Source organism: Prunus avium, chromosome 3 (genome assembly GCF_965620075.1).
Source record: "Prunus avium chromosome 3, drPruAviu1.hap1.1, whole genome shotgun sequence".
NCBI classification, from domain to species: Eukaryota; Viridiplantae; Streptophyta; class Magnoliopsida; order Rosales; family Rosaceae; genus Prunus; species Prunus avium.
This window is the reverse complement of record NC_142286.1, coordinates 31,319,832-31,330,911: the sequence shown is the minus strand read 5'-3', so window position 1 is coordinate 31,330,911 and position 11,080 is coordinate 31,319,832. Positions and strand designations below refer to the sequence as shown.

The 11,080-nt window shown below is 36.2% G+C and overlaps 1 protein-coding gene across 1 annotated transcript; it reads left to right on the top strand.

Moving 5' to 3' along the window:
• Positions 1-8,692: 8,692 nt before the first annotated feature.
• Positions 8,693-10,674, top strand: LOC110767367 (phenylacetaldehyde oxime monooxygenase CYP71AN24-like). The gene is made up of 2 exons (XM_021970891.2): positions 8,693-9,668; positions 9,832-10,674. The coding sequence occupies exons 1-2, from the start codon at positions 8,745-8,747 to the stop codon at positions 10,447-10,449; spliced, it is 1,542 nt and encodes a 513-aa protein (XP_021826583.2). The 5' UTR covers positions 8,693-8,744; the 3' UTR covers positions 10,450-10,674.
• Positions 10,675-11,080: the final 406 nt, after the last annotated feature.

Sequence of the window (11,080 nt, the reverse complement as noted above, 5' to 3'; positions counted from 1 at the left end):
GGGCATACTTATAGAGGGCATTTAGTATGCTCTTAGCGCTCATTTTCGATGTGGGACTCGTGGGAGGGCCCTATGAGGTTGACACGAGTCCTTAGATATTTCAGGCGGGTGCTTCGAGGTTGATTCTGCAGAATCGGTAGGGGATACCGATTGTAGGCTGTGTTGGGCCCTGTAATGATCTTTTGCTGCTTTGAGACAATATCATCAGTAGCCTATGCCGATTGTCCGAGGCCTTGGGTGCTTGGGCGAGTTTATGAGATCCACGTGTCGTTGTACGAGTGGAGGGTCAGATATGGTACAAACAAAGTTAAACCCAATTCAAAAACCGAACTGAACCGATTTCAATTTCTGTTCTATTTTTCAAAAAATAAAACCAAACCAAACCGGACTGGCCAAATTAAAATATATAATTTTAATGTTTATTTATATATTGTTAAACCTCTCCACCAAGCCCAACTCCAAAAGTCAAATAAGTAAATAGGCTCAACTCCATTTCTTAACCATCTCACCATGCCCAACTCATTTATTTATTTGTATTTTACTTGGAAACATACCCAACTCTGATTCAAATTAATTGTAGTGACGGTCCAAACTAAGCAAACCAAAATCGAACTGGATATAAACTGGTCCAAGTTGGTTTGATTTTCTTTGTCATTTTTGTTAAAATCCAAATCGAACCGGATTGAATAAACAGTGTCGGTCTAATTTTAATTTTGGTTGAGAACCAGGCCAAACCGAACCGTGCCCTACCCAGCATATTGTAGCCAAATCATTCTTAGAGAAAGAGAAGAAAGAGAGAAGGGGCAGGAAAAAAGAAGAAGAAGAGAAATAGACAGAGATACTATGGATAAGGAAAGAAGACGAAGAAGAAAAAAAGAAAAAATAAAAGGAGAGAGATTAAGGGATAAACGCAGGAAAAGAAAAGGAAAGAGAGAAGAGAGAAGGAAAGGAAAAACAAAAAGGAAGAATAAAAAAGAAAGAGGTGAGAGAGAAGAGTGAACTTGGGGAGAGGAAATTAAGCCTAAAATGATCGCATGGTCAAAAATAGAAATTCGCAATTAATCCGCATAATGCGACTCCGTAATGGAGAACGAGCGTATTTATATATACAATAGGTCCAGTATGGTGTTGTGATGTGCGAAACTGAAACTAGAATCGATTTGGTGTCGTTTTGTTGACTTTTTAGTCAACACATTTTTTCCCCTTTTTTTTCCATCGAATGCGGTTCGGTGTTTTGGTTTTCCGGTCTAGATGCCCACCTCTAGGTTACACTATATTTACATACTTAATATAAATAGATGACCAATGCCACATTTGTTAAGTTATTATCGTCTATGGAGTAATATAAGTAATGAGTTTAGAGCTATACAAGGGTTGAATCATCCTATATCCGATCTGATCGGATAAGAAAAAAGTTTCAACTCTGATTTATTGGATTCTAGAAATCAACACAGAAAAATCCCAAAGAACTATAAATTGCAAACTTTTCTACCAAAAACTTGTACACACAAGGAAAACAGAGCTAAGATGTTGTGAGATAAGGAAAAAAGCTATGAAACTGAAAAGCTTCTAATTAACTGAGAGATATTGAAAGATGTTTTATCCAGGAAAAAAAATGTGTAGAAAGGTACAGAACCCCGTTAAATACAGGTTTTGGGGAAGAAAGAAACGTGGGTTGTAAGGCAGCTTGGTGGGTAGTTTCAAAATTTCAAGCTCTCCCTTTTAACTTTGAGAAATGCTAGCAACCTTCTCTCCAACCTTCCCTTTTGGACCTTCTCCCTTCTCCTCATGACAAGTGTCACTTTCCTTACACTTAAAACAATGTCATTAATTCATCACACAAGTTAGTTTTTATTTTCCAAGTTTACCCTTTTAAAATGTATTGGCTTCTATATTTCCTTTAATTTATTCAAATTTTGTTACAACTTCTTTAGCACATTATTAAAAATTAAATAATAAAAAAACATAAGAAAAATGTCATTTAAAAAAAAAATAATAATAAAGTTCGTTTCATGACATTGTTATCATCTTTATTTTGTTTATAACAAAACACACGTTCTCTTTGGAAAAATTTTTTTTATAAAAAACTTCAGTTTTTATTTTCTTATTTAATTTTTTATCAAGATGGTAAGAAAGTTGTAAAAAAATTAGCTTGTTATTAAAAAAAATTAATACATTTAATAAGGGTAAACTTGGAAAACAAAAACTAGTTTGTGTGATGCATTAATGACATTGTTTTAAGTGTAAGGAAAGTGACACTTGTCATGAGAAGAAGGGAGAAGGTCCAAAAGAGAAGGTTAGAGAGAAGGTTGCTAGCACTCCCCTTTAACTTTTCTGTAATAATTCCCTTCTTCTTGACTTTGGAGCTAGCGACTGACCTCTGTCACCTGCATGTAAATAAGAACTATTCTCTTCTTTCCAAGTTTAAACTCTCAATCTATAATTATTGACTTTAGGTAAAGAGAGATTTAGGGACCAAAGTCATGTTGTTAAAGCAACTCCACCCATTTGCCATGGCAAAGGGCAAGGGGCTAGGGCAAATACTATTCACATGAATAGTGGTTGCCATTGCAAAAAACAATGTGTGTTTCACCCGTTGCCATGGCAACCACTATTCACATGAGATATGAGGAGAGGAATTTGTATAGAGTTTTGGGGTGAGAAGTGAAAAATATGACTAAGTATTTATTTTTTAAAAATTCTGAAATTTTTAGTATCTTTTTTAAACTTTTTAAGAATTTTTTTTTGTTGCTAACGTCATCGCTGACATTAGCAAACCCAGGCTATTGCAAGGGCTGGTTTTGCTTGAGGGCCAGCCAAAGCTTGTGGAGCCCACACCCAGCTCGAGCAAAAAAGGCATGTTGGAACCTCCTTTTCTTCTTGGGCCCCCCTTGCCCCAGTCTTGAAGCACCGCTGGAAGTGCTCTTAGAGATTTAGGGAGAAATTTTTTTTTTTTTCAACAAAAGTTCTATAGATAAAGAGAAAATATAAAAACAAATAGAAAGCTTATTGGTATACGCGTGAGTGCATGTTGGAAGATTAGTTAGTATAACATCGAAACTTTAAATTTTAGTTGGAGATGTTTTTTTTTCTTCTTCATATGATAGCTATTTTGGTGTGCAAAATCAAAAATCTTAGATCGAACATACCCATCACTAAAAATGAGCAAAAATAGTTCATATTTCTTGTCAAAATGACCAAATTGCCCCTAGTATGGAACAGTTTGTCGGGCCAACAGATTATCAGCTAATCACAAATAAATGAAAGTAATTAATTTAATGAAATCATTTATATTATTACAAACTTTTAATTTATCAAAGAAAAAAATTTGAAAATTATCATAATTATTATGGGAGGGACTTGGTTTGTTGGACTAGTATAGACAGAAGAGACCATGCTACATGTGACATTTATCTTTCTGACTTCTTCATATATGAGAGGTGTGTAGCGTGAACGGTGACCCAATGCATGATTAGGGTTGTGTGTCTGGTTGTACAGACACTCGCATGACATGACCCATCAAGGAATTGCGTTTTGGGGTTTTTGTGGTGCTCATAGACTAGCTATGTCATCATTCTTGAACTTGCTGCAATTTGAATTGCCTTTCATTATTTTGTTGTTCCAAACTAGAAGTTCTGACAATAAAAAGTGATTAAGGCATATGCGGGTTAAGTTAGTGGCTATAGTAGTGAAGTTGTCCGATTGCATCTAAGTTTGAATTTCTTTAGTAAATTAGATTATTCAAAGTGATTAGTTTTGTGAGTTCACACGAAATCAATAGTTTTAATTAAACACTTGATCAAGAATTCCATAACCAATTTACGGTCCAAACCCATCAACCAAAGTTGAACTTCAACTCGATGAAAAGAAAGGGTAGTCATTTTTAGGAATTTGGGTGGTGGTGCATCAAAATCTTCACTGAACTTTTTTAGTAATTTTTCTATTTCCTCAAAAGAGCCCATCTTTACCATTCTGCCGACAAGAATTGTCATCCTTTACCATTCTGCCGACAAGAATTGTCATGAGCACTTAATGCATTTGGTCCCAACTATAGCTGTTTGACAATGAGTGTGATTTTTCATAGCAATTATTATTACTGGCGTCACCTAATGCACGTGGATGGGGCGGGCATATAATTAGGTTGGAAGCTGTCACGGTCGGAACAGCACTCATCGAGTTTGGGATTTCTATTTTATCCCACGTACGCAGCGTGACAAAAACAAATACAAAAACCGCGTATTGAGTGAAAGGCATATTAGAGACTTGTGTTCCTCGTCAAACGTTGCTGCAAATTTTGTATTATTCAGTCATCCAAATTACCCATATTTCGGTGTTTGATTTAGCACAGGTTGAAAATGCCATAAGAAGACAAAACATGCATGTGTTTATACATCAAAAGCATGCAAAACATGAGCAGTAAATTCTCTAGGCCAACAAACCAATCACCAAAATTAAAGTTACGTTGACCGTTTGATCAAGTCCTGCGTTGGCACTGTGGGCCCTGCTTCCTCTGGTCCGACAATAAGCCACGATTGAGGTTGAGACGTGGACAAACAGGGTTCGCAGAAAATATTTCCCTTGTGTCTATGCATGGAGAATTAAAATCTGGCCAGCTCATTGAGAGAAGGTTTGACTGACTGTTCAAATGGTGGGCGCAGAGAAAGAAAGAGAAAAATAAAAAAAAGTAGTTGCCAAATTAATTTTTTGTGATATCAAAAGATATTATCATTGAGTAGTTGCGCGCAATTATGAAAGGACAATACTTATGTGGCCGTAAATGGTTTTGGTTTCATTACAATAATATTCCCAAATAATTTCAGTAGCCTAGAAAATTCACACGTGAATTTAATGGTTTGAAAAGTTGTTTTCGTATTCAAAGCTGTGCCATGAGAAAAAAATGGCAAGACTTTTAAAACAAAATTATCATATTTCGTATAACAAAAAGTCACTTTGTGCAATCAAGATATGAAGCACATAAGCCAACACATAAACATCATCTTGATTAAAACAGGATAAATAAGAGCTGACAAATTGAGTATTATTATTATTATAGGATTTAGGGTTTAAGGAGGTAACCCAGTAGAAAAGAGTCTTGACTTGCAGACTAATGGTCTCAGGTTCGAATTCCCATGACATATTTACAATATGTGTATGAGAAAATCTTCCCTCAATATCGCTTTGTATAAATTTAAAAAAAATAATGAAGCACATAATTACTAAATAAAAAATAAAAAAGACAAAAATATACAAGAAACTGGGCTAAAACTTGGAAGACTAACATTCATTTTTTTTTTTCAGGTAGTTCATGAAGTTATAAACATAACAACTTCTCTCAATAATTGAACGGAATTAAATAATTTGGGGTGGAGGTGGGGGTGGTTGGGAGGGCGTGGGGTGCATAAACTGATCACAACTAACTTCTATAGGGACATGCAAGTTTCAATAATTTGAGTGGGTTGTGCTTTCGTATTGAATGTGAATGTCCCCCCTCCATTTTTGTGACAACTTACTGTCATGTACATAATGTATAGAAATATTAATATACAACTTGTACTTTGAGTTAATGCCCTTTCTAAAACAAATTAGATATGACTAAGTTAGAAATATTAAGCTTTAACATGTAACTCTTGAATACTGATGGATTTGATATACGTATTTTCTGCTTTGGCCCCCAAACTTTACAATTCTAACTCCGCCTTAATGGCGGGTTGACTCCTTAAACTGAAAAATGAAAATTAAAAACTAATATTGAAATTGTTATCAAACGACCTTAGTTTTCCAACCCAAGATTTGGTTATCAAGCCTTTTTAAAAATTGTACAGGCTTGGGAGCCCACAAGTATTGAAGCTTGCAATTAAAGCTCTGCCATAAGTTACAGAGTAAGGGACCAAATATTGAAGAGACTCTACCCCATGCTTTTGAAGTTTGAACCACCCAACCCAATATTGTGGAGAAGAGAATCTATCCCATCCTCCATCGCCATTAAAGCCCTTGTTCTAACTTCCAAGGGAGCTAAGCCTTCGTGAAAATTCACATGCAGTACATTTTGTTATAGTAATTATGTAGTATTTTTGCTCACCACTTTAACCCAATGTGTATCATTACTACCCTTCTTAAAACTTTACACATATTTATTAGTATAACCATAATTAACTCTTTAATTTTAAATATTTTAAAATATAGCAAGACTTTTAAAACAAAAAATTACCATGAGAAAAAATAGCAAGACTTTTAAAACAAAAAATATTCTTATTTCGTATAAGAAAAAGGGGAATGCTAGCAACCTTCTCCTTTGGACCTTCTCCCTTTTCCTAATGACATGTGGCACTTCTCTCTTAATTTTTAAAAAAATATTAAATTATATTTCCATATATACTTTGACAGAACCAAAAAGTCAGAAATCCTTTGAGTTTTCACAACCTGATCCCAAGCCACCCCACCCACCCACCCACGACACAGCCCAATCTCTCTCTATCTCTCTCTCTCTCACATTTGTGCGATGAGAAAAAAATCCAAGATTTTTTTGTCTCTCTCTAACCTCTACAGACCCTTTACTTCCCAAATCATGAAAGTTCAAACACTTTTTATTTATTTATAAACAACACCAAATGAAAATAGAAAATAGTGCTTTGGTGATGAGATTTGAGAAATAAAATAAAAAATTGTTCAATTACAAACAACGGAGAAAGCGAAGGAGGAGGTGGAAAGGTGGGGGGAATCTTTGGATGGTGGGGGGCTGTTGGGTAGGAATGAGGGAGATGTTGTTTGGTGGTAATGAGGGGGAGAGGAAGTGGGTTTCTTTCATATGCTTGTTTGGGTACTGGTCATGGGTCATTGCTGGGTATTAGTGTTTGTTTTGGGGAGAAGTGGGGAGGTAGAAGAAGGGTTGTGGGGCGCTGCAAAGGATAGAGAGAGGATTGAGAGTAAGATGGAGAGAGAAAATATTTTTTAAATTGAAGAAATTAGGGAAGTCAATATATTTAAATTAAATATTTCATTTAATAAGGGTAAATTTGGAAAACAAAAATTAGCTTATTTGATTATTAATGACATTGTTTTAAGTGTAAATAAAGTGACATATGTCATGACAAGAAGGGAGAAGGTGCAAAAGAGAAGGTTAGAGAGAAGGTTACTAGCATTCCCCTAATAAAAAAAAGTCCCCTTGTGCAATCAAGATCTAAAGCACATAAGCCAACAGATAAGCATCATCTTGATTAAAATATGATAAATAGGAACTAAGGTCTAAAATATTGATGATATCGGAAATATCTGTAGTCCAAAAACACGGAAATTTCGATGGAAATATCAGGATATTATCAATATCGATAAAAATTGAATAAAAACCACAGAAATTGTAAGAAAAACTTGGAAATTTTTATTGAAACTTTTGGAGGATGTTTATTTAGTCAATTATCTATTCGTTTATCACAAAAAATTGGAAGGAAATTCATTGCATGATGTCTTTAATTGATTTAAATTGATTATATAGTGAGCTGACAAACACTGTGAGTGTAAAAAATATGTAGTAATTAATGAAAGAAGATTAAACATAGCATAATCATTTATATTTAATGATTTACTACAATATTTTACACTTTATATATTGCATGGTAAGATATATGAGTGACTATGAGGTTCAAAAAATTTCAGTATCTTCATCATCTCTATGTGCAGAGTAAGTGTATTGTGAGTAGTCATCAAATGATAAATCCTCAAAATAGTTTTCCATGTAATTGTTAACATGCCACACATATGGATCCGAGATTGGTTGATGTTGTCCATAAGCAAAATCATTTGAAGATTGGGTCTCGAATTCTTTCCATGAGCCGCTCGATTCCATCCCAAAAGGAAAGGTCAAAGATTCACATTCTCATGTGAAAATCTAGTTCTTACAAAAACAGTTCAAAACAAAACAATATAAATATACATATTTTAGCATAATATCACAAAAACATAAGCAACATGGTGGTTAAGGTGTTGGAGGAGTGAAATGGCAAGGGTTTGAATACCCTTTGAGTGTGTGATTTGTGTTTTTTTTTCTTCATTTTTTTCATTACATCGATATTTTCGTTATTATAGCGATATTTTGACAAAATATTGCTGAAGTGTGAGTGAAATTATCAACATCGATATTTTCTGATATTATTGATATTTATACGGTATGTGTATGGATACGTTCTGAAATATCCGTGACTAGAAAAAACGATGATAATCTCGATATTTTGTCGATATTATCGATATTTTAGACTATGATAGGAACTGGCAAATTGAGTATTATTATTATAGGGTTTAGGGTAGGGAGATCTAACTTAGTGGAAAATGACATTGACTTGTAGACCAATGGTCTCAGGTTCGAATTCCCATGACATATTTACAATATGTGTGTGAGAAAACCCTCCCTCAATATCATTTGTATAAATAAAAACTAAAAAAATTGAAGCACATAACAACCTTTACTAAATAAAAATAAAAAAGACAAAAATATACAAGAAACTAGGCTAAAACCTAACATCGGAAGACACTGGTAAAAACAGCTCAATTAATACATTATATTTTTTCCCACAATTCAAATTGGACGCCCCCGAAGTTATAAACCTAACAACTTCTCTCAATAATCGTACAGAATTAAATAATTGGGGGGCATGCAAGTTTCAACGCCAGCTTCTCTATATAAAGATGAAGACGAAGGGCACATATATTAGTTTCATGTGAGCAGCCAAAAGCAAAAGGCAAAAAGTAGAACAATGGCTGCATTACCACTTTTCATTGAAATGTGGCAACAGCTTCAGAGCAATATTTTCCTGCTTCCTCTTCTCTTGCTTTCTGCATACATTTTGTTTTCACTTACAAGATCATCTTCAAGTGGGAAAAACTACAAACTGCCACCTTCCCCACCAACACTGCCTCTGATTGGGAACCTTCACCAACTAGGCAAATTCCCACACCGCTCTCTTCGTGATCTGTCGAAGAAGTATGGCGATATAATGCTCATGCACTTTGGGAAACTTCCAACGCTGGTAGTTTCATCTGCAGAACTGGCCAAGGACATGATGAAGAACCAAGACATTGGTTTCTCCGGCCGGCCGCAAACTACAGCTGCAACTATATTGTTCTTCGACGGCTATAACGTTGCGTTTGCTCCTTATGGGGAGTACTGGAGAAAAGCTCGAAAAGTTGTTGTTCTTGAGCTTCTGAGCCTGAAAAGAGTGCAGCAGTTTCAGTACGCAAGGGTGGAAGAATGTGCAGAGCTGGTCAGCAAGATTCGCAAAGCCTCCGCCAGCACAAACGGGGTTCCCATCAATCTGGGGCCGCTGCTGGTGTCAACCTCCAACAACATCATCTGCAGGTGCGTTCTTGGACAGAAGTTTGAGGACAAAGAAGACAATTGGTTTGAAAAGGTCATAAAGGAGTTGATGGTTCAGATGATGACTTTCAGCTTTGGAGATTTCTACCCTTCTTTGAAATGGGTTGACCGTGCCAGAGGCTACATTGCACGTTTGAAATCAATTCGACGTGAATTTGATGGATTTTATGATAAGTTGATTGACGAACATAAAGCAGCGCAGAAAGACGGTAAGCCTCGTAAGAAGGATATTGTGGATTTACTCCTCGACCTTGAAAAGGATGGCTCGCTCGACTTTGAGTTCAATGTCAAAGCACTTATGCAGGTCTATATCCCCCCCTCCCTAGCTTACTATACTCACATTATACTCATTCACTTACTTTATCTTGAACATTGATAAACCCTAATACTTATGGTTTTACGTATAATTTTCTAATAAAAATATATATGGATGAAGATTGATTTGGCTTGTTAATTTCATGATTTAGGACATGTTTGTTGGGGGAAGTGATACTAGTTGGACATCAATGCTATGGTTAATGTCTGAGCTTTCGCAAAATCCACGGGTGATGAAGAAAGTCCAAGAAGAGGTAAGAAGAGTGGCGGGGAAAAGGGGATATGTAGACGAGAGTGACATCAAGGAAATGAAGTACTTGTCATGTGTAATCACAGAAAATCTAAGGCTTCATCCTCCGGCTCCTCTTTTACTTCCTCGTGAAACAACTGCAGATGTAAAATTGGGAGGTTACGACATCCCTGCGAAAACCCAAGTGTTTGTGAATGCATTCGCAATACAAACAGACCCCAGAGTCTGGGACAAGCCAGAAGAGTTTAGGCCAGAGAGGTTTGAGGAGAACTCCATCGGTTTGGTAGGTCAAGAGTTCGAACTCCTCCCGTTTGGTGGTGGAAGAAGGGTGTGCCCCGGACTCGCCTTTGCGGTTGCTTCAGCTGAATATGTGCTTGCCAACCTACTGTTTTGGTTCGATTGGAAGTTGCCTAGGGACGGTAGTAAATTGGCTGAAACATTGAACATGACCGAAGTGTTCGGACTCACAGTCCATAAGAAAACTCCTCTGTATCTTATTCCAACGCCATACACCCCTTGATCCCTCCATTATCTGGATCCAGAGTTTCCATTCCATGGCCTCTTTATCTTATTTATATTATGGACTTAGTTCAAGTTAAGTTAGTTTGTGTTTTCTGTTGAACAATAAGTTGTACACCTGCACTGCAGCAACAGAATAACTAGAGTGGTAGATCATGTAATACCTCTCTGAGATGTTGTAATATTTGGCTATTTGAGAATGCATTTAATTGTGGTTTCTAGATTCCCCAACATGTACTTTCTTTTTCTTTTCTTTTTTTGGTTATAAGAAAATATGACCACATGTACTTTACAACACAATGGCTCATTAATTCTTCCTGCGATACATTCTAAAAAGGCCAGGTTACTTGATTAAAATATTATTTGTTGGTCAAGTTGGGCATGTGGGTTTGTTATGGATAAAAGGCACCGAGTCATGTCACTTTCTAGTGGCACCGAGTCATGACAACCCTGTTCCCGCAAGCGTAATTCCTTCATTCGCTTTCAGCAGCGAAGGGTACACATTTCCCGAGCAAACCATGCCAGGAGGTTCAAGGAAACGAAGGGTATAATCGTCAACACATTTGTTGATCTCGAATCCCATTCGGTTGGTTCACTTTCGTATGGTGAAACCCCTCCTGTTTACACAGTGG